Here is a 24,091-nt window from a genome sequence, read left to right as displayed (position 1 = left end):
GGACCAGGCGTGTTCAGCTTAACTCCTGCTTGCTCGCAAGCATCCTATAGTCTCTGGTCATTATGTACTTACTTGGCAGATCCTCTGGCTAAATGGAGATCCATCTTCTGCAGATTTTTGAGACCATGTGAGGCATGTGTGGGGCAAAGGGAAACCTGGTTTTGATGCCTGCACTTGTAGAGGGCTATCAGACGCCACCTCCTTCTTCACCTGTATTTCTTCTTTGGTCCAATGTAAAAGTTACCAAGGAGATGTGGAGAAGAAATCCCAAACAGCTGGTCAAGGCCAAGTGGAAAAGAAGCTGCTGGATCCTCCGAAACAGGCCTGGACTCCAGGAGCCCAGCCTCAGGCTCTGGTACTTGTCTGGGGCCCTTTGGATAACCAGGCAATGCCTGAACTACTCACACGGATCCCCAGTGAGTCTCCACCATGTGTTTTAAGTCTGGGTCATCTACAAGGCCTGTGTAGAAAACACTGGAGATGTACAGTGGGTGAGATCCTCTTGGAGTTAGGAACTGAGAGACGCTTTGGTTCTGTGGACCAGAGCTGAGTTTTTATAGCACCTGTGGCTTACAAGCCTACCCTTCCCCATGACCAGGACCCTGAGGATGGATGAGGGATATCGTAATCCTCGCCCCAGGGCTCTGTAACTTTCCTCAAAGTGGGCCGAAGTGCAAGCCAGGCATGAGTACTGCGCCCCTCTACCATACTGCTGGCTGGTAAGACTAGCGGTGGAGAGGGGAGGGGCTTCTGAGCCAGCACCCAATGTGGTAAATGGCACCCACGGTGACTAGGACCTAATATGAGAGTAAAGGGACGGGGGCGGGGGGGAGGGTTATGCACCTGAGTCAGATGTGTGCCTGAGACACTGGCCAGCTTTAGACACTCCGCCACCATGTCCCCATCGCTACTGTGCATGGTGTGGTTCAAAGGCTGTGAATCCCCACAGCTGTCCCCATTCATGATTCAGCTGTAGGTGGCTGGGGGGGGGGAGTGCTGGGTCTTCGTCTGGTCCCCAGAAACATCCTGGTAGGTCCTCCCGCTTATGAAACACGGGATGAACCGAGATACACAAAAGATGGCATTCAAATCCGTGCTTGGGTGTTCTCTCTAACTCTGTACCTAGAGACTGTTCGGCCACAACCTTGGTCATTCCTAGTGATCTAAAACTAAGCTACAGAGGATTGGTGCCCAAACCCAAACAACTTACCAACAAGCCCCCACCCCCGTGGCCCCAAGGCAAATCAGTGTCTACTTGTAATTCTGTTTCCTTCACTCTGTAGGCCCTGGATTCCCAGGGAGCCGAACCTCAGCTCCCTCCAGACCTACAGTGTTTTCTGTATGAGGTCACAGAGCCCAGTAAGGTAGTCACGTGGGGTGCTCTCCCTCCTTTTCCCACGCAGCTTATACTCTACAAGGCGACAGCTTTCGGTGGTGGGCTGGCGCGGTCTGAAGGGACGTGGAGGGAGTACTCGCTAATGAGCGTTGGGGCGTTCCTAAGCATTTCGTAGAAGGAGTCCACTGTCTTACTGTAAAGAGTCCGCTGCAGGACAAAGGGCCGGAAGAGGTTGAGAGGCTCGGCTCTGCGCACGACCTCCGGGAGACCCATGGTCTCAGGTACTTTGTGGTTGCCCACGAAGAAGTGATGGAGTTTCTTCTCCAGCAGGCTCCTCTCCAAGAAGCAGAAAAGCTCCTGCAGGCGCGCATCCAGCTGGCTGGCCTTCCAATCAGCGGCCTGCCGGGACAGCAGGAGATGTAGCAGGCCAGTCTTCAGGTGGTAGTCACTCAGCCCACTGGGGCCTGTCAGACGGCTCTGCTTGGAGAGCAAGAAGGAGGCGATCTGCAGGCAGCTGAGGTGGCAGGCACCCTCTGGCAAAGCCTTAGCTGTCATGCGGAGGAACTGTCGCTCATAGACGGCAAAGGACAGGAGCCAGTCAGTACTAGAGGCCGGGGCTCCCCCGCAGGGCTCCTTGGGAAGTTGTGAAGTGAAGTACAGGTCTGAGTCATTACACTGGATCACAGGCGTCAAGATGAAGGGCATGAACTTCCCCGAGCGGAACTTGATTTTGAGAGACCCTGGGGTGTCCAGCTCGCCAAAGGCAAGGTCAAACTCGTACTTGTGGGCGATGCGGTGCCAAGCTCTGGTGAGGGCCACCTGGAACCACTTCATGACCTGCATGGCATCTAGATAGGAGGACTCTCTGGGACACAGCAGATCCTCCATCTCCCCGCCCCCATCACGGCCAGGCCACGCCCCTCTGCTCTTGCCGTGGAGGAGACAAAGCATATCCTCTCCAAGCTTAGTCTTGCCGCAGATACAGCCTAGAGGGTCCCCGTCAGCCAGGGTCACCTTGATCTGGCCGTAGCCCTGACGTTCCAGGGGCACTGAAAGGCTGGAACACCAGAACTCTGGGTGGAAGCTGTAGGGCTCCGGGGGTATGAAGGGTACAAACAGGTGGCACAGCAGTGGCCTCTCCACTTGCCAGTTTTCATACATGCTGCCCACGCCAATGAAGTCCTCCATCTCCATACCGGTGTTCCTGTTGCAGATGCTCCTCAGAGCTTCCAGCAGATCATCTACGAAGCCTTCTACAAACTCCCGGGTGCGGGTGGCGTCGCCCGTGGCACCTCGGATACAGTGCTCGTAGAAGTGGTCCAGGGTGGCCCTGTTGGGCAGGGGAAGGCCCCGCAACGGAGTGGCCCCTGGTCCAGACAGCTCGTCCTCGTCTCCACCCGGACACTCCGGAAAGGTCCCGTCCTGGTGGTCCTGCCGCCACACCTCGATGATGAGGAAGAGGATCATGCAGAGAGTGCTCCAGATGTCCCAGGTGGTGTGGGCCTCCAGCTGCTGCTGGTCCTTGTCTTCTACCTGCCGCAGAGCCTCCTTCTCGGCCACCAGGCGAGACACCTCCTCCTCCAGGCGCAGCTGCTCCATCTGCAGCTTCTCCTGGTGCTCCTGCATCTTGCGGATGATCTCCTCCTCGTTCTCAGGCACTGTGGCATTCTCCCGTGGGAACAGCAGCGGGTGGTTAATGATGGCCGTCACCACAACCAGGCAGACCCGGAAGAGTCCCATGGCCATAGCTGCAGTATTCCTAGGAACAGAGAAAGACACGGCTGGTCACACCTAAGTTTCCTTCAAAGACCCTTTGCCCTGGACCCTTACTAGCTTCCGCCCCCAGGAGCTGGTGATGGTTCTCGTTCTCTCAGTCAGCCCCGAGCTATCTCCAGTGACCATCTCCTGTGCTCCAGTTCATCCTTAGGGGAAGAACCGGGGCTCACACGTCACAGACATTCCCTTCTGTCTGCTGGAAACCTTCTTGTGATGGAGTCCACGCACTCTTGACCCCGAGGGCCAACTTTCTATGCTCCTGGCCTGTTAGCTAAGGTAGATAGAAACAGCTCAAATCCAAAAGGGAGCATAGAGGCCAAACCCAAGATGACCAGAGCATTCCATGCAGCCACGGCTACACCCACAGTGATTGGTTCTGTGATAAATATATGAACATCCTGGACCAATGGGAAGAAAGGTGTTCCTTGTTGCTAGGGTTGTCGACAACAGGATTACATCTACCATGTAGGCTGCTCTTTAGCTATTACTGAGGGGAACCTGTCGTTGACAGAGTAAAGCACACCCAGCACCCAGATGTGTATGAAACCGTTACTTCTGGTTTTTGCAATCAGATGAGTCACTAAAGATGCCCTTTCTCTTTAAGCTAAGCCATGGGCTTGATGCTACTCCACTCACTAATCTCATCAAAGCATTTGAACTCTGACTCTGACCTCTCAACTGGTTCTCCAAGACATGGGCTTTTAGGAGTTAAATAATTTGGGGGGAAGAAAGGCTATAAACTCTTTCAATCTTTGCAACTCAAGTTGTAGTATGTAGGATGATGTCATTATACAGCTAGGCGGGTCCAGCCTATCATTGGATGAGAAGGAAGGGTATGTAGGGTAAAGGCTAGGAAGGAAAGAGGAGGCGGAGAAGCAAGAGAATCAGCATAGAAGATGGAGGTGATCCATCTCCATCCTTGTGGCTCTGAGTGGCCCTAGGTAGTTCTGTGTACTTTCTAAGGAATGATTTCTACAGGTCAATTAACCTTATCTAGGTGGGTGGTCACTTTTGTCACCTGGTTGTAAGCTTATTGTATGGGTGGATTGTGGATTGAGAATTTAACATATAAATCTGATTGATAAATGATTGATTGTTGAGTCATGATTTTATCAGGCTGTGGGGAATTTGAGGTAAGTTCCTGGCTGGCAGGGAGACCGCTAGGAGAGAAAGAGACCGGGTACACAGCTCCCCCAGGAGTGGCTTCTGCTCCTGGAGTGGCTTCTGTAGATCCGCATGGAGTAAGAACATGAGGGACTAGCTGCAGACCCCTTTTTAATATTTACTGCAACAGTGGTACATGGAGCACTGGCTGAAATGGACCTGGGTGTGGGGTGACACACATAGGAGACAGAGTCAGGATGACTGTTGTGGACTCAAGGTTAGCCTAGGCTATACGGAGAGTCTACCAGAAATCAAGATGGGGCTGGAGTGAGGGCTTAGCAGGCAAGAGCTCTTGCTGCTCTTGCAGAGAACCAGGGTTTGGTTCCCAGCATTGTTACCACACAGCTTACAGCCGCCTGTCCTCTAGCTCCAGGAAGCCGATACACTTCTCCGTTCTCCTAGGGCATAGACATGCACAGACAGACAGACAGATAGACAGACAGACACACACACACAAACACGCATGTACACAGGCAAAGAGGTAACAACAAAACAAACGTACAAAAAAAAAAAAAAAAAAAAAGACTAAATGCAGAATTGTAACCCCGCTCCTGACCTCAGTCAGAATCTGTATTTTAAAATCACTCTGAAGGGGTTGGAGTTGGAGAGATTGCCCAATGGTTAGAGCACTGGTTACTTTTTTCAAGGACCTATGTTTGATTCCTGTATGGTAGCTCTCAACTGTCTAACTCCCATTTCAGGGGTGTTTGATGCCCTCTTATGGTCTCCATGAGTGCTGCATGCTTGTGGTATGGGCATACACGCAGATAAAACACCTATTTCTATTAAAAAAGAGAGTTATGGGTGCAACTCCACCTGCAACCTCATTTTCCAAACATTCAATTGCTTAGAGTCAACTGTAATTTTAAAGCTACATCCTGAGCAAGGTGTTGAAAACATACTGCTCCACTCTTTCTTGCCTGGAATATGAGCTATACATTTGAGCAATGGACCTTCTCCGCCCCCATTATACGCTACTTATTCATTAGTAACTGGTTAGCCACCTTGGCCATCAGGTTGACTGCCATGACGTCACAGCGATAATGGTCAAGTAGCCCTTATTTGACTTATCACCCCCAGTGTAAAAGTGATGATGATGATGATGATGGTAATGAGGAGGATGGGGGAGGAAGAGGAGTAGGAGGAGGGCCATTTGCATATGTTGAGGAGAAGCAGAAAGAGACTTCTTTTATACAAAAAGACAGACATTCTCAAGGAAAGAAGCAAAATCACATCCCAAGGTTTCCTATTTGAAATTGTGATGAAGAAAAAGAAAGTCTCTTTAATTTTGTAGTTGTACCTCAAACTATGGAAGCCATAGCCGGAACGTGTGGCATGGATGTGCGTGTGTTTGTATGATAAGACAAAGCATTCACAGCCTTCAGCATTTGGGTGCCACAGTTAGGTCCAGGATAAGAGGTACTTTTGTATTATTAACCTTACATCCTCTCCTCTCCCAGCAGGAGCCTTGGGGATTAACTGTCTGTCCCTTTCCATACCTGCCCAACCCCTTTCCTTCTAGAGACCTCAGCAAAGAGAGCAAAGATCTTGAGGTTGTTGTTGGACAGCAATGAGAAGAACCCAAAAGGCTTCACCTGTCACCCTCCTGGGGCAAGCCAACACTGGCTGACAGGGACTTCCAGGCTGTTTGGCTAGAGTCCCTTGACCCTGAACTTGCATGAGGAAATTCTTACTCTTTTGGTATCTGGGAAAAGGGGTTCATCAGCAGGCGAGGATTCTCCAGCAAGGAGGAGATGCATACTTGCAGTGTTGACCGCTTTCCAGAGCAAGCTACTGTTCAAATGTGACTCAGACAGCTCCACCCCTACACACAGTCACGAGTCAGCAGGATCCAAAGGGACTCGGGTGGAGATCTAGCCCCAGGGAAGTAACAGACAAGTTCGGGCTCAGCTCCGAAGAGCTCGCAGGTTTCTACAGAGCAGAAAGCAAGGGACAAGAGAAAGTGCAGACAGCAGACTTGTAGAGGGTAGAATGGGGGAAAGTCCAAGGGCAGCCAGCCCTCCCTCGATGGGAAAAGCATGCTGGGTAATTGTAGAAATGGAGTCCTTCAAGGCCCCTCTAACACAGCCAAGCCCTTGCAACTCCCTTCATGGGAAGGAGTCAGTTTCCACATCAACTGAGAAGGGAGAACACACTGCCAACAGAGGGCTGTGATTCACACGAATCCTCAGGACTGGAGAGTTCTCTTCCCCTTCACACAAGAGCTTCAGCTATGCTGCCTGAGCAAAGCCTCACACCTCCAGGAGGATGCCTGACTCTAGGAGCCTCCTTGTTCAGGGGTTAAGAGCCCTTGGAGGAGACAGGCTTAAGTTAGGTAAAGCACAGGCACCTTGGACAAATGGCTTTTCCGATCCCATCTCTGTGTCTGTCAAAGGAGAAGAGGGATTCCTGGCGTTCTACCAGCCTGAACAAGGCAGGTGCCCAGAGCCCTAGTGAGACCCCTCCCTCTGATCAACTGCTCTTATCTAAAAGCAGCTGTGGCCGGGTGGGAATACACAGATGTTTCTGCCTTGCAAGGGGCTCTGGAAAGGCACAGGTAGCACCCATGGTGGTCACCGACAAATTCTGCCCAAAATACCAGGCAAACAGCACAACAAACAGCAAGACACCAGCTTTGGAGATGGCCAGCAGACCTGTGCTACCCCTGGCAGCGTGACCTTCCTGTGGGCCACTTATTTCCTCTAGGGTTCCCATCCTCATCGGAGGAGGTCAACACAGCCCTCCCTTTACAAGGAATGCTGAGGTCAAACAAGTACATTTGGTGCTCAGCAAGTGCCTGGCACGGAGCAGGCGTCCCACAAGTAGGAGCTCCTTTCTCCTGGGCCTCCACCTGTGTTCTCACCAGCCAAGCAGCCCTGCCCAGGGTGTGGAGGAACGCACACTGGAAAATGCTTTGGAAGCAGAAAGCACCCCACTGCTGCTGCTGTTCCTTGGCTCAGCGCTCCTTCCCACCCAACTCCCCCCAAAATGGGGGGAATTCCTCAGAGCCTGGACCTTCTTGCAAGTAGGGAGGTACCACGATACTGAATAGGTTGTAGCCTTTCTGCACCTATCACCCAGAGCTGCAACTGAAGTCTCTACTCTCCTGCCTCCCAAACTAGTTAATAGGGACCACTACCCTGAAGGCTCCGGGCAGGAGCAGGGAGGATTTTGTGTTCTGATGTGAAGCTCCTGGAATCCAAAATTCCATGCATGCGCACACACACACTTACATGTGCACACACCCTTCTCAAAAGGGAACCTTTCTTCCATTCCAAGGATGTCTGCCTCTGCTGGTCCCAAAGCTGTCGGCTTTGAGACTGACCTACACCCGTGGTTTATGACATCTGTTGGTAGCCTTGGCTTTGGGAATAAACCTGGGTCATTTGGCGGGCCTTTGCCTGCTTGCCAGGAAGTAAGTAGGCAGGAAATCTGCTAAGTTCTTCTCCACCCCTGCCCAGCCCACGGGGAGGGTGGCTCAAACAGCTAAACTTAGCCTGGCAAAAAGCCAGGTCTTGGGGTACAGAGGCTGGAGAAAGATGGTGACCTCTGGATGTCTGGGTGAATGTGGTGGCCAGGACAGGTACTCTACCAGGCTCTTTCTGTGGGGTTAGTTAGAAGAGACCCTAGAGGAGAATCGTGAGGTGGTCTTTACTGGGGTCCCTTAGTTCTGTACCCTAAAGCATTCATACAGTCACTTTTGTGAACAAACCCTATCGGACATAGCTCCTGGCTGTTGAGCCCTCACTAGGATGTGCTTAGCACTGTCCACAGTGCTTACTGTGGCCTTCCAAGAGGTAGCTATGATACCTGCTTCACAGATGGCTTAGTCAAAGCTCCAAGAACCTTCTAGTCACTTGACAACAGAGGTCAGAGCTAGGTGGAATTCCAACTGCTCTGCCTGCCTCTCACAGGCTTTCCCACCTTGCTGCTTTGACGAAGGGAGACAGCTGGTTGCTCAGGATCCCCAATGATGGGCACAGACTCCATCTCTGAGAGAAAAGTCTTACAGTCCTTGTGGGAGTCAGACAGCCACAAAGCACGTTGTCACCAGAACCCAAGAGGCCAGTGAACTACAGTTACACATAGAGAAGCTTTATTCCTGTACTTCGAAGGTCCCTCCCCCATTGGTGGGAGAGGGGAAGGGGAGGGTTAGGTCCCTGGCTCTAGATTTATTCCCTTTCTTCCAGAGAATTCTGCAACAGGCCTGGGCCTTCTCTTTCTGCCCTGTCACCAGCCTACTGCCACCCATGGCTGGCTGGCTGGCTGGCTGACTCTAATCTTAGCCACCTAAGTATCTCAGACCATTTCTCAGTGACTTAGTATTTCCTCTGGGATTGTGACTCTCCAAGGTTCCCAGGAGCTGCACCACCCAGGAACATGCTGGACAGATGCATTTTCAGCAGCCACCTTATGATGATGCCTGCTGATCAGAAATGCCAGCCAGGGTTTGGCCCAGCACCGTGTTTTTAGCAAACTTCCTCGGTGGTTCTTGGGCCCCTTTCCCCTCTGCTCAAGTGTGAGGACCACCCATTCTAAGGCCAGGTTTCTAAGCCAGGTATCCTCTAGGGAGAAGGAAGGCAGGGCTCCTGCAATGTCACAGTTGGGTTTTGGAGCTTGCCAAGGTCTCCAGCCTGTCAGGTGTAATTAACTCCGCCAATTAATCACAATAGCAGCCACAGTCCTAGAGAGGCAGTCCAAGCCAAGAGGAACATCTGCTGGCTTTCTTACTGAATGGAATAAAGAAGGTGGATGCTGATAGACTGGTAGTGCACACTCCCCCCCAACACACAAACTGTCTCAGTTCTAGACCCTTCAAGAGAGCAATCATGCAGACCAGGTGACCCTGACTGTGCTGAACGCTACTGTGTGCCTCGCCATGCCTTTGGGTTTCTGATTCCAGCTAATAGTGTCCACACCTGTGTGAGGGAGATCAAGCCCATACTAAGAAAGTCAGAGTTTAGAGTTGTACTAATCTAAGCCCCATTTTACAGATTTGTAAACTGGAGCCCAAAGAGGAGATAGGCTGGTCCTGGAAGGTGATGTCGAAGGGGCTGAGGCAGAGCTGGCAACCTCTGTGGGCCCTCCTAGAGGACATCGAATAGAAGTTTTGGTGCAGAAGAACAGCAAAAGATGCTTGCAAGCACAGCAGTGGTGCACATGCCTTGAGTCCCAGCACTCGGGAGGCAGAGGCAGTGCAGGAGAATCTCTGAGTTCAAGGCCAGCCTGGTCTACAGAACAAGTTGTCTACACAGAGAAACCCTAGCTCTAAAAGCCTGCATGTGTTATGCTTTGCCAGGCACAAGGCTTGGCCCTTTGCATGTTACCTACCCATGCCGGGGCAGTACCTTAGTACCCTGCATGTGCTTGTTCGGCATCTAGAACATGATTTTGGCAGCCATATTATTACTGCCTTACAGAAAGGGCTGACGGTCACCGATGGTCTGCAGTAGAAGTGAGCATCTCCACAGCTGACCCTGCCCTTTCTCCGATCTCTCTCTCTCTCCATTCCTCAGGAGGCTGAGGGGAACTGAGCGAGTGGGTCTATTACTTCCTGCTGCTTGGGGGAAGACACTTCCTGGCCACCAGCCTCAGTGGCAATTGACCACATAATCGGGATGACTATCTCTCATGCTTCCCAGTCCCTGGAGAATCAGGGTCATATCAGAAAGGCTCCGTTGACTGCAGAGCCCATGTTGGCCTCTGTCTTGGTTTGGGTTTTGGAACCCCAAGGCGGGGGCAGCTGGAGCCCTGAATAGACTGCCCCCCCACCCCCGCAACATTACCAGCTTTCTTTCTGTCTCCCCAACTACACACTTTCTTTAGTGGAGTGAGGCCCACTCAAGCGGGGAGCAGGCCGCTCACCCCTTCTGAGGATGGCTGCAAGTTTGGACCACTGCCCTGCCCTCCACTACATCAACCTAGACACTGGTTCTGCGTTCTTAGCCACAGGTCCAGCACAGCAAACCAAGCATCCTTCTGCAGCTTCCAAGGCCCCTGTGTGGGCCCAACACCACACAGCCCCCAGCACATCAGGGAGAGCTGACTTAGCCTGCGCTGGGAGATGCCCATGGCACATACAGATGTGGCTGTCACCTGCCTCTACAAAACTCCATTGCTGGCTAACTCAGCAGCTGGGCTCAGTCACCTCAGCTCAGTGTGCACACTGGCTTCCGTGACAGCACCTGCTAACATCTTAGAACATGGGGGAGAAGGGCCTGGTAAAGCTGGCCCTTGTCCAAGCAAGGAGCCATGACTGTAGCATCTCTGGCTGGACCTTTTCTTCATCCGTACCTACAAAGGGACATCTCTGTTGGGGGCTGGGCTATGGCAGTCCTCCTCAAAAGAAGGGGGGTGGGGAGGAAGTAAAGAAAGAGGAAGGAAGACAACCAGAACAATTGAGAAAGTAGGCAGAAAGGGCGTGGCCTGCCCCTCCCCACCTCATTTACCCAGAATCCTTGTGGCCCCAGCCTCTCCTGCTCTGTTTTTTCCCTTCTTGTCTTCTAGTTGCTCTCCCTGGAACAGTGGTTGTGAAGCTAAGGTTGTCGGGGAGAAGAGGAAATAGGAGAGGACACCAGGGGAAAATAAGTCAGGCTGGCATGGAGGGTGGAGTAGTGGAGACAGGGGTCATTTGGAATCCACATGCTTCCCCCCCCCCCCCCCCCCCGAAGGCAATGGGACTCAGGACACATTCTTCAAATTCAGAAGGGCAATTTCCCCCTCCCTAAAAAATGCCCATCATTTAGATTTTTATCGGAAGCTTCCAATTTTAAAGGACTGGTTACTTTAAAAAATGTCTTTTAAAACCTCCTGAATCCAATCCGACATTTCAGCGGCTCACTAGGGCCCCATGTACCTGTCTGTAGCCCTTCATTGCTGGTGCTGGGCCTCTCTGCTGCTCCCTGCTCCAAGCCCCTCAGCAACTACTTGGCATAACTACTGTTTCCCCAGCCTAGGCCTAACCCCTGCCCCATAGCTCAATCCCAGCACTCTATCTCCTACTCGGCCCAACGGCCACCCTGTCATCCTGACGGCACTGGAGGGCTGACTGTGTGTCGGGCCTGCGCTGGGGCTTTACTTAAGATTCCAGAGACATTTGCTTTCGTTCGAATAGCTTCTCCATGAATTGCAAGAGTCTGCGGTCTAAGGAGTTTCTATCAGTGAGGGCATGGCACAAAAGGTCAGTGGTTCCCAGAGACCAGAGCATCCTTCTCCCTAAGCTAGAGGATACCCCCAGGTTGACTGAGCGGACCACCAGTGAGCCAGTGGGAAGTGCTGTGTTGTCTCCATGGGGATGCCGGATGGACCCAAAGGAGACACCAGGTCACATGGCCAAAAGCAATCTTCTAAGAGGGAGGGGCTTTAAGGAAGCCACCAGGATGTCCATCCTCTTATCTGAACTAGGGTCATGAGAGTGGCCAGGGCAGTTAAGGGACAGGAAAGACAGGGGCCTGGACACTGTGAACCCTGGCAGGAGGGTTACATCCTTCCTGCTAGTCAGTGTGCCCTCATTAAGCATGGCAGGGAAATCATTACTCTCCTAGGAAGGACAAGGCGTCCCTCTGAGGACATGCCGCAGAGGGCGTCACAATAACTCGATGTCTTGGGAGTAGACAGAGGATGGGGTGGAGGCAGGAGGAAGGACTGCAGCTCTGAGTCCTGGCCACACCCTCTTCACTCCCATTTACTCCCTTTAAGTCACCTGGAATCTGGCAGTCATGGCATGTGGATATGACAGCCTTCAAGATGTGGCTCTACCGGACCCTGAAGTGACCTTATGTGGGACAAAGGGACTTGGCAGGTGTGTTTAAATGAAGTTTGAGATGAGATCCTGGATCTAAGAGAGACAGGAAGGACAGGATGGAGAAAAAAAAAATGCAATGGGAGATACTGCGCCAATCAAGGGACAACTGAGCTGGGAGAAAGATCCTTCCAGAACAGGTAGTAGTATGGCCCCTGAGGATGCCTTGTTACAACATCCACAGGCAGGAGACTGGTGTGAGTCTCTCCAAGAAAGTAGCCTCAGCTCCCTCAGCAAACAATTCCCCAGCCATCTCTGCTCTGTCCTTAGGTTTGTACCCATGACATGGGAGAGCGTAGACTTTTGAGGTGAGGTCCTCTGCACTCTCCCTGGTACCCTGTCTGTCTACTGCATGCTTCTCCAGTCCTGAAGTCCTCCCCACGCAATGAGATCAAAGCATTAGGTGTAAGATTTAGAGCCTGGCTTTAGTCAGACTCAGGGACCCCTCACTTCTCTCTTTGCCTTGCAGGCCACGATGGATCATCATCTGTCCCCTCCGATGTGTCCCCCTGCTTCCGTACTCCATGCCTCGGGTTCTGTGAACTAAAGCTCTAGCCAGCGTCTTTTATAAGCTCCTTTCACAAACCTTCTAGGTTCCTCTAACGCAAGATAATTCTTTCTGATTTGAAGGGAACGAACACCAGAAGGGAGCTGGACCTATTTACCAAAGCACTGAATGCAGGCAAGCGTCTGGTGCCTTTGTAGGTGAGGCACCTCATAGGTGTGCCTGACATGCAACAGGCACACCCAAGTGTGGGTTTCCTGGGTCTCTATCCTTAGTGTTTTATCCCACGATGCTAGCCCTGGAGGGGGCGTGGGGGAGTCTCCCCAACCTCACCTCACAGGTAGGAACTCAGGGCACTAAAGCTGAACAGTCTGTTTGAGGTCATTCAACTGTTAAAGCTCCAGGCCACACCTGTGGACATCCCTCTTGCCTCATCGGTTAAATGCATTTCTTACTGGTTAGGCTTCTCCAGGGCCAGGGGAGGGAGGCTCTTCTTTGCCATCTTGGTTCTCTGAAGTACCTGACGTGCTGTACAGACTCTGGCTCTCCTTTTTCACTGGCGGCTCTCTCTATGACTTTCCCAGAGTGTACATTGGTGGTGTGTGTGTGTATGTCTGCCATGGCTCCATAGATCCCTAGGATTCCTCCACAAATTTCTAAAGCTGAAACAGGTACCATGACTCCCAGGAATGAGCTGTTAACTACATCCCAAACTTGTCCTGCGTTGGCTCAATACTCCAAGTAGACTCTCTCCCCACCTCCAGATACAAGGTGGGAGGGGACTTCAGGGCAGGCCACGCCAGGGCTCCCATCTGCACCCTTTCTGCTTCTTCACCTTGAGATTTTGTACACACACTGCCTCCCAAGGCTCCCTCCTTGGTGAAGCAGGCAGAGCAGAAAGGAAGCAGGAGTAAACACAAAGGAAAACAAAGCCCTCCCAGGCTCCTCCCTAGGCTCCTCCCCTCCCCCCTTCCAGAGGCACTGGGGATGGATAATCATCAGTGCCCAGCTGCTCAGCAGCCAGTTGTTTTTGATCCTAGCATGGGAATAAAAGAGTCAGCTCAGAGGACAGCCAGTCTGAATTCTCCAGCCCCTCTAACCTCTAGGCATAGAGGAGCCCTGTATCCTGGACATTTCTGCAGCTAAAAGAAAAACCCCTACTATAGGCTTCCCCAGCCCAGTCTCCTTAAGCTCAGGCCCTACCAGAAAGCAGTGTTTGGACCCCTGATGGCTAGACAGAGGAGGAGAGGAGGGGGTGGGTGGAGAGAAAGCGGATCTCTCTGTATGCACAAGCACAGGAGCACACATTCACAGGCACATGGGTGGGGTAGTCTATGCCTACAAAGGTCTCAAAACCCTTTCATCTTCTTAAAGAGGAACAAAGAGGAGCAAGAGGCCAGCCATAAAAAAACCCCAAGAACTGTGGTCAGCTTCTTTGCCTGTGCTGAACCTCAGGTTCCTTTGCTGGGATGCAGGCTGATCAGAGTGGCTGCCTGTCTGTCTGCCCTCCCACCCCTGTTGGTCAGAGCGAATGAAGTCTCCTGTCTGGAACACAGAGGGCCTAATCAGTCCAGCTTGAAACAGTTACCTGGATTACTCTCTGGACTACCTGTCATGGAGTAGCCGTATTTCCTACCAGTTAGCCAAAGCAAAACAGCAAGGGCAACCCAGCACATCACTTCCAGCCGAGAGAAGGACTGGCTATGTGTGTGATGGTGGGTGCTCCACTTGGGCCGTGCCTGGGGTGCCGTAAGGGTCCGGATGAACACAGTATTGATGACCGACCGATCCATCGGCACCTAAGACAGTGTTGAATTCTTAAGTTCGCTTGTACAAACCTCCCTAGAAACAGTTCAAGCCTCTCCAGCTAGGAAGAGTTTTAATACTTTATAGAAGCCTAGAGGATAGAAAAGGGGCCTGTGTGTGATCAGAAGGACTGCTTGAGGTACTGGTTCTGCCATGGGCTATGACACTATCACCTAGTCCTTGGCTTATGGCCAATTGGTGAGGTACTGCACGGTCACATTTGGTGCTGTGCTTCAGAGATGGCATCTGCATTGTTCCTTTGGGACAGTCTTCAGAAGCCTGTGCACACTAAATAGTTTCCACCCCCGCCCCCGGCTTTTTCTAATGGTCACAGGAGAGGAGGAAGTCCGGTGATCTAGGAGGCTCACCAGCATCCTCCTCATTCCAGTGGGCCGCCGGTACCACCGTGGCTCTCGAAATAGATTCTGAGCCGAGTACAGGCAGCTGTGTTATGAATGCTTGCCAAACAAGTGAATGAATAAGGGAACGAATGGAGTCTTATTCCCACGAGCCAACATGTGGTGTTCTTAGAGCGGAGTGGGGAGTCCCGGTTGAATCCACACCTAGACTGTCTTTCTGGGGGAGACCCTACACTCAGAGAAGCAAGGCTAACAGTGATGAGCACCAAGTACCAGTAAAGGTGACACAAACCCCTTGCTCATGTAGCCTCTGCCTCCTCCCTTCTAGCCTGGGGTGCTGTCCTGCCTCCTCAGAGATCCAGAACAAAGTCTCAGCAAACAAAGGACCTGTTCATGAACCTGGGGTAACTCCCCGGACTGCCTCTATAGAAGAGGGCTATTGGAGCAGGCTCCCGTGGGAACTGTGCTATGAGCTCAGGGTTCTCTCAGCAGGAAGGCTCGTGATGCTGACAGCATCCCTCAAGGCTGCCTGCTGCTGATGGGGCTCTCTTCTGCATCCACTTTGGGCATCCACAGGGGTAGCTCAGGACAGCTTTGAAGCAGTGTTTCTCCTCCTGGGTAAGCCATGAATGCTTGTCACTCATGGGAAGTGAGTCACTTAGTGAACACAGACTCCTGTGGGAGCATCTCAATGTATACTGCAGCTTATATGGTAGTTGTTAAAGGGACAAGAGAACAGTCCCTTCTGCTAACATTCCAGAGTAGATGTGCATCGAAGGCTCAGGCCTTGCCAGCTCCTCACTTTGGACACTCAAGCTGTGGAGTTGAATGTGTTACTTTCTCCGTCTCTGGGCTGTGGAGTCGAGGCAGAAAAACCTGAAGTGGTAGAAAGAAAGGCCTGGGAGACAGCAGATCTAAGATAGAATCGTGTCTTGGGGACATAGGGCGAGTCTCAGCCTGTTCCTTTATCTAGAAAACTGCGAGTGCCCTGTGGGGCTGTGGGGAGGAGGAGAAACAGGCATGGAAAGGGTCATGGGCCGGCTTGGCTGGGAGCAGGTGTTTATATGTGAAGTTGGCGTCTTTTAGAAAGCTTATCCGGTCAGTGGGAATAAAAGGTCTTGACGGGTGGGTTCTTTTTTGGGGGGCGAGGGGGAGGACCGGTTTTCCAAGTAGAAGTGTGAGCTTGCAAAAAATGTCTACCTAGCTACGGATATTTTAATTTTCAGTCAGAACCTTTTTAAAAAGGCTCTGTTCTTGAAAAAATTGGGACCATTACTTTAGCCACTGACTGACCAGCTGGACGACAGGGAAGCAATCAAACTTTGGTCTACTTGCAGCAGGCAGACTTGAAATCGGGCCCTTTGAAGTTGAAAGGCCACAGGCTCTGAAGCCCTGTAGAGACAGATCCACCATGTCATCTAGTGACCCCCTCCCCCACTCCCGTCTCTCTGGGAGAACAGCTCTCCTGTACCCGTACCTGAATCTTTCATTGGTACTGCTGGTGCACGGCAGCCCTTGCTTAGCAATTCTGTCGGAAGGACAGCAGCAGGCATCACCTTAGATCATGAGGCTGAAGCCACAGGCCAGCAATTAGGAGAGTCAGAATTGCCGCGAGTCCAGCGGGCACCTAGTACTGTCCTCAGTGTGTCCCTTTGATGGTACACGGTAGGCATCCATGACTGCCTTCTCTATTACTGCTCTCAAATTACCAAGTATCTTGGAAAAAAAAAATATATCCCTAGCTTCCAGAACAAGCTCCCAAAGATAAAAGGACTCCACGGGATTAATTTACCATGGGAAGAATCCCACGAGGCCCGTGAGAGCTGCGTGTTAAGTAACTGTCTACCTCTTGGAGAGTGACTCCGCATGTTCCTTCCCTTCCCTGCCTTGGGTTATAAAGCTCCCTGAGGCTACTAAATCCCTACCACAGAACCTTGCTTGTTATACGTGCTTGATTGGTGAAAAACCCTTGTAGTAAGGACGTGGGGAAAACCACTTTTCTGGGTGCTAGTCCACTATATCAGATGGTTCCACACCCCTCCTTGGAGATTTGAGCTACAGGAGGAGAAGCTTGTGTATGGAGTCAGTTTGGCTCAGAGAAGAAAGAGAACAGAGCAGTCAGCATTGTGCCTTCCCCTCGGGACACACCGGAGGCCTCAAGACCCTCAACCAACTAGGTCAACAGCCCAGACCACAAACTTAGTTCCTACCCAAGGCCCACCCTCTCTACAGCCCCCGAGAAACATACCTGCAGCAGTTACATCTTCTAAGGCCCTTTCCTGTAACATGTGTCTTACAGTTGATGCTGGTTTATGTCCTTCCTGTCTGCCTTAAGGTGAAGGTGTTGCCTGGGCAACAGTAATGCCATCAGAGGGGCCTCCATTCCAATGATGTCACCGGGTGGGGCACATGGGCATAGGGGACACATTCTTTATAAGAAAATATCAGGGGCTTTACCCATTGAAGAGGACCCCAGAGAGCCTTTTGGACACTCTCAAGAAACCTTTGTCCTCTAGAGACTTCCCCACGATGATCCCCTGTCTGGGCACCTGCCGTGGGACAAGCTTGAAACTGCTTTTCCTTTATCTTCAGTGGACCAGCTTTGTCCTCAGCTTCTGTCTCTATGAGACAGTCTGGTTTCCTGTGACCTTGTTTGCCCACCCCCAAGTCCTCCCTCATCTAGGTGCCTCCCTTAGCATTAGTCTGATGGGAACTGGGAGGAAGATTGAACTAGCTACACTGTGGCCTGGACCAGGCACTGTGCTAAGTGCTTCTTATCCAACTCATAGCTGAGATGGGTAATTCTGATTTTACACATGAACCTGAGACTTGGAGTAGAAAAGACACTGCTCAACTATTCAGAATGCCCAATCACAGAACAACAGAGCAGGGACTCAACCCCAGGCCCACCCAGTCGAAGGCCCATGCAATTCACATCTTGGTTCTGTGTCACTTGGTAATATGGTTCACTAATTGTGAACCCAGAGTAGCCCCAGGCAGAGAAGTGGGGGGTAGATGCCTCCAGGCAGCAGAAGGGGACACTGACCTTGGTAGGCCTCTCTTCTGGGCTTTATCAGGGGTTCTGAGTGGCTGCCTTACTCTTCCACTCCTGAGACCTGTGTTTGTTCTGTGCTAGCTTTCCACTGACTCACCTGGGCATCTGATGGATTTGCATACAGCAGAGAAAGCAGCCCTACAACCCTTGAGAATGTTTAATGTTCACATTATGCAAATACATGCAACTGAGGGTTAATGCTTGCAAAGCACTAAGCAAACAAGTAAATAAAATAGAGGGAGAGCTGCAGTGGGAAAACATAAAAGAAATTTTACCAGGAGGCTTCTTCTAAGGCACACACAGGCACAGCTCTTAGTGGGTGCAGAGGCCTGTGAAACGTGCACCCAGGTAAAAGGCAATCTGCTGGTTCTAGTCACCAAAGATGGCCCTAGCTTTAATGCACTCCTTCCAATTAGGTGCTGAGACAGATGGTACAGGAGCTAAGCAATCTTTGAGTTGGAGTGGAGAGAGGGGGTGTTAGGAATGATTTCCTCCACGGTACTGGGAAAGACACATGCCCATAAATAAGATTTCATGGGGACAAGAAGAGGGCACAGAGGGGATGGAGGGTTTGGGAAACTCCACCCTGCAAGCAGCTGTCACCTTTTCCCTCTGTACCCCACCCAGGTGCCACTTACTCATCCCTGCTAGTCCAGGATGCAAACTGGATCTGCCGCCTCACAACTTGCACCACTCAGCAACCAAGAAGGTCATTTGATGCTTGGCCAAGCCTCACATCAACCATCAAGGCTGGGCTCGCCTCTTTCCTGACTGCCTCCCGAATCTGCCATCCTTTTTCTAGTATTATGTTTTTAATTTTATGTATATGGGTGTTTTGCTTACATGTATACCACTTGCATGCCTTATGTCCTCGGATGCCAGAAGAGGGGGGTCTGTCCTCTGGAACAAGAGTTACCAGATGGCAGGGAGCCGCTGGAAGAGTAGCCAGTGCTCTTAACTCCTGAGCAAGCTCTCCAGCTCAATAACCGAGAAACTCAGTAAGTGACTGCTATGAATGACTGTTCAGTCAGTGTATTGCTCAAGGGCAGGCTCGGGGAGCAAGCATGACTGTCACTGCTTGGCTATGAGGCCCCTGTGCTATATGGCATCCTCTTGCTAAGAGTGAGGACCATATTTTAATTCACACCAAGAACTGGATTGGTAGCCTTGGAGGGTCCCATCCGCCCTCAGCATCCTCATGGTTCTGTTATGGCTGGATGAGAGCATCCAAGATGGACCAACATTCATCACGAGTCACATTCTGATGTTTTTGAAAAACCTAGCTCCACAGGCCTGCAGCACCCTCAGATCCTTATTGGGGAGGGTACCTCTCACCTCCAAACAGGGGTACACAGAGGCACGCATAACCTCTGCTCACACTGATGTGAGCACATTTCCCTTTGGGCTCCAATGGCTGTTTTCTATTGAGCTGCATTTCTGTTCTAACCAGGAACTCTGAGACCAGACTGAGCAAGCCATTTTGATGCTTGGAACGGCTGACAGCCACACCCACGTCCCCGTGCCTCTCATCCCTGGGTTACATCTGCTGTAACCCTCCTTCCTCACCAGACGCCCCTTTCCCACTGTCTACATAATCTCAGCCCTTCCCCTCTGGACAAGTTTTAGTTTGCCAGTAGTGTGCCCCTGACAAGTGGCTTTGAGAACTGGGCTAGTGTACTCCACTGGCCCAGGCTTACTCTTGTAGGCTGCAGAATGCCAGGTGCATACCACTGTCTCCATGGAGACAGAGCATGCTTTTGTTGAACAAGATTCCTTCTGACACTAACCCCAGAGGGTCCCAAAAGAGAACCCTATAGAACCAGGTTTCTGGCAGACCGTGAGCAATCATCTCCCAGAAGCTGCCACACCTTCTTGCCCTTTGATTAAAAAGTTCACCCACACACCCGGAGAGCTAGCAACTTTTGGGATGATGGCATCGGGTTAAAAGTTCAGGTCTTTGCCCCCTTTCAGAACCTTAAACTGCTGTGTTTCAGAAAATCACCCACAGAGAGGGAGGTGTGTGAGCAGAGGGTTCCCCAGTTTCCTCGGGGATCTATCCAGAAAGTGAGTATAACCACCGCGTGGTTACCCACAAGTGGAAAAATCTGAAGGCAGAATGCCTGGGGCAGCAGACATTCACAGGGAATCAGCAAATAAGGAAGGCCATTTAGGCACACCAGGCTGGCTGGCAGGCAGGAGGGAAATGACAGCAGGCCTCTGTCACCCTTTTCACTACTGGCCTGGACCAGTAGCCACACAAGCTGTGTTAACTTTAACTGGCAGCCTCTCCCCAAAACAGAACAAGTTTGTAAAAGAGAAGAAATCCACGAGACACCAGAAAGCCACCCAACATCGACTTACATGGCACCAGTAACTTGCCCGTTCTGTTTTGGAAAGGGTGACCATTCTCATACTAGGCAGACGGGGAATGAACTAGGAGCTTTTGAGATCCTTTACCTGTGGGCCAGAATGAGGGCGGCTCAGAGTGAGCCTCGAGGACCGGGTTAGGAACCAAGGCAGACACTACAGCCCAGAAGAAAAATTTGCAGGGTCTACTCCACTAGGCGTCCTGAAAGAGGAAGTGGTAGGGGCTTCATCCGGCCTGAAGCAACCAACCTCCTTGCGTCAAGACAAACTATGAAGAAACTAACGTCATTCCCATTCCTTTCTTCCAGGACTGAGACTCCGGCTACCCAACCAGATTTAAGAGATGGAAGGTCCCCGCTCTAGGCACAAACACGTGGCCCGGCTGGGGGCTCCGAAGCAGAATTTGCCTGCCTCTCAGATTGCTGGAGGCATTGGGGAGCTCTGTGGCGCAGACCAGGGCGGAGAAGAGTGCATCGCACCCGAAGAGTGATGAGGGAGACAATGCCCACTTCGTAGCGTGCATTAAAGGAGTTCCTGGGGTCGGTCCCGGCCAGGGTGTCCCCGCATTCGTCACTCCAAGTTCCTGGTCACGATCTCCCACGCAGCTCTGCGGGGATCATCCGTCCCCTGATCGCCCTTCATCCCACACACTCAGCTTGGGGGACAGCAAAGCCTCACAGTCGAGCCCCACACTTACGTTCGGCCGCGGCGGCCACAGGGGTACCGAGTGGGCCTCGCTCCGCGCGTGGGTCGGATCCCGGGTCTGCAGGGCTGCGGGGATCCAGGGATGCGGGCTACGAGACCGCGGCGGTTCCCGCCTCCTGGATTCCTCCCGCCCAGCTCTACTGGGCTGCAGGGTTACTCATTTCCGTGTTGTCACGGAAACTTTTTGCTCCTTATAAGAACAAAACGCCCGCCTTTACTGGCGCCAGGCGGAGGTCCTTAAGGACGACCGTGAGGGTTGCTGACGAGGGAGCCTGGGTCCGCCTCGGAGACCATCCTCTGGGTCTCCCGAATGCTCCAGAGAGGACAGCAGGATTGGAAAGCCACCTGATGAGAAGAATCTAGCCGCTGGAGAGGACTAAGGAGGGAGATAAGGGACCCGGGCAGGACGCCCTTAAAATCAGGTCTAGGCCCCAGAATGTAAAGGGTTAACTTGCTGCTAGTCAACTCGCATTTCTGTGGCGCGTTTTACAAGCTGTGGAATTCCCGGGCCCCCCTATTTTGTCCCTCTAGGAAAATATAAATCGAGACACCAGGCGAGCCGCTGTCCCTCTTGCAGTTGGGATGAAAACAGTTCGCCAATTTCCCCCCCCCCCTTTGGTTAATGAATGTCTCTCGGCCGGAGACAGGCACAAAGGAGGAAGATGACCTGAGGCTGTTAGGGGGCGCTCTCTTTTCTAGTTGTCAATGTAATATTGCTTTTGGAGCAGGGGGAGCTGGTACAGGCACCTTTAAACAGAAGTTTAACAGTTTATCAACAACCTTTCCTTTTTGAAATAGCACATTCTTATATCTGGTGGGTGTGTATGGAAAGGGGTGGAATAAATTATTAACTCGTTTCAGAAGCTCCTAGGAGAAGCTGAGAAAATAACCATGTCTAGATATGCATTTAGAGCACCTCACTTTCCTCCTCCGTCCAGCCCAGTGACTTTTTTTAAAAAAATGTATTTACATTTCAAATGTCATCCCCTTTCCGGGTTCGAATCTCCCCTCCCTCTGCTTCTATGAGGATGTTTCTTCTCCCATGCACCCGCTTCCAACACCCTGGCATTTCCCTGCAGTGGGGAAATGAGCCTTCACAGCACAAAGGGCTTCTCCTCCTATTGATGCCAGACAATACCATCCTCTGCTACTTATGTGGCTGGAGCCATGGCTTCAGAGACTGCCCCACCTGGGGACCCATCCCATATGCAGCCACCAAACCCAGTCACTACTGCTGATGCCAAGGAATGCTTGCTGACAGAAGCCTGATATGGACGTCTCCTGAGAGGCTCTGTCAGAGCCTTACTATACAGATTAAGATGGTTGCCGCTAATCATCAGACTGAGCACAGGCTCCCCCAATGGAGGAGTTAGAGAAAGGATTAAAGGAGCTGAGTTTGCAACCTTATAGGAAGAACAATGATATCAACCAACCAGACCCCCCAGAGCTCCCAGGGACTAAACCACCAACCAACTTTTAACATTCTCCTGACCACTTTAGGCTGAGTCTGCAGGATAAACAGGCAATGAGAAAATGTTCTAAAAATAGACCTCTGGCCCTTGGCCCAGGGTACTTTTATGTTTAATCTTTGGCTGCCAGCTGCTCACACCCCTTTCCTGATCTGGGGGATTCTTATTGCAGGGTTTGGGGGCTAGGGAAGGGTGAGGAACCTTGGGGAACATTCTCAAAAGAGCTGTGTATTTCCAAAATATCTCCAAGTTCAATGGATAGGACACCCAGAACATGTGGGGGAGGTGTGTGTGTGTGTGTGTGTGTGTGTGTGTGTGTGTGTTGCTTGTGCTATGCTTGGAATGTCAAGGTTAGTGCTTTCAATGCACTCTGGGGTTGTCATCTCCCTGCAAAGTCTATTTCAGTGTTTTTTTTAACAAGGAACATACACTTATCAATAAAAGGATCATTTATTATAATCCTAACTTGCCAAATAAGCCCTTCATGACTCATCTCTTTTCATGTGTCCAAGCACATAACTCACTCATATGCCACACTGAATTTTACACACACACACACACACACACACACACACACACACACTCTTTGTTCCTAATTGTGTTCAGTCTTCAGGTAACAGGAAGGGCAGTCCCTCCCAGAATCCTTGCCTGGGTCTGACACCCTAGGGAAGATGGTGAAATGGCTAAAACCCATCAAGACTTGAATTCTAGAAAGACAGAAATGTAGACTTAAGATGTTTGTCCAAAGCTGGAATGCTGGGGAGGGTCTTTAATGCAAGTTTTGAAAAAAAAATCCCCATTGGTATTGGATAAGGAAGTAAGTGTGTGGTTTGTCTGGGGTCTGGGCTATTAAAAAGCCTTGGTGTATGCCTGTAACCCTCGGAAGTCTGAGATGGATAATCAGGGGTTCAAAGCCATCCTGGGTTACATAGACCTTGTTTCAAAATAAAACAAAAACAAATCAACAAAAACAAACCAACAAATATCTGACATAAATTAGAGTCATCTGAGAGGAAGGCACGTCAACTGAGAAAATGTCTCCATAAGATTCAGCTGCAGGCAAGGAAATTTTCTTAACTAGTTATTAATAGGGGAGGGCTGAGCCATTGTGTGGTGTCTCTTGACTGGTGATGGTTCTGGGTTCTAGAAGAAAGCAGGCAGAGCAAGCCAGTAAGCAGCACTGCTTCATGGCCTCTATATTAGTTCCTGCCTTAAGGTTCCTGCCCTGTTTGAGTTCCTGTTCTGAGTTCCTCCTATAATGGACTACGGTGTAGAAGTGTGAGCCTAATAAACCCTTCTCTCCCTAGTGTCTTTTTGTCACAGTGATTTATTATAGCGATAGTAACTTTTAACTAGGACAGTCTCCATGTAAACACCTTATGCCTTGCAGGGTTGTGAGGTACACACACACACACACCACAAGAGAGGGGTGGTGGTGGTGGTGGTGAGCGTTCTGAAGTTACTATAAAAGCTGGTTTCAAAGTACTGAATCTTCTTGGTCTATCATAGGCAAATGTAAAACTCAATTGTTCGTTCTAATAAACACCGTCCACTGCAGACTAGCTTAAGACAGAACCCCAAGCAGACCAAGTGGTTCAAGCCTCTAATTCCAGGTGATGGCAAGTTCAAGGCCTACCTGAGATACAAAGTGAGTTCAGGCCAGGCCTGGTAACTTAAGCGAGACTATGTCTCAAAAAAATTTTTTTTTTTAAAAGATAGTTTAATGGCCCTACTTCCAGTACCTAGTA

The 24,091-nt window shown here is 51.1% G+C and overlaps 1 protein-coding gene across 1 annotated transcript; it reads right to left on the bottom strand.

Annotated features, from left to right (window-relative positions):
• Positions 1 to 1,411: 1,411 nt before the first annotated feature.
• ITPRIP (inositol 1,4,5-trisphosphate receptor interacting protein) lies at positions 1,412 to 20,973 on the bottom strand (the record flags this gene model as incomplete). The annotated part of the gene is made up of 2 exons (XM_080912502.1): positions 20,867 to 20,973; positions 1,412 to 3,095 (listed from the first exon to the last, which is right to left on the bottom strand). The coding sequence occupies exon 2, from the start codon at positions 3,080 to 3,082 to the stop codon at positions 1,412 to 1,414; it is 1,671 nt and encodes a 556-aa protein (XP_080768628.1). The 5' UTR covers positions 3,083 to 3,095; positions 20,867 to 20,973.
• Between the last annotated feature and the right edge of the window lie 3,118 nt (positions 20,974 to 24,091).

Source organism: Micromys minutus (assembly GCF_963924665.1).
Source record: "Micromys minutus genome assembly, chromosome: 2".
Lineage (NCBI taxonomy): Eukaryota > Metazoa > Chordata > Mammalia > Rodentia > Muridae > Micromys > Micromys minutus.
Note: the sequence above shows the minus strand (reverse complement) of the source record. Positions and strands in the feature narration are given on the sequence as shown.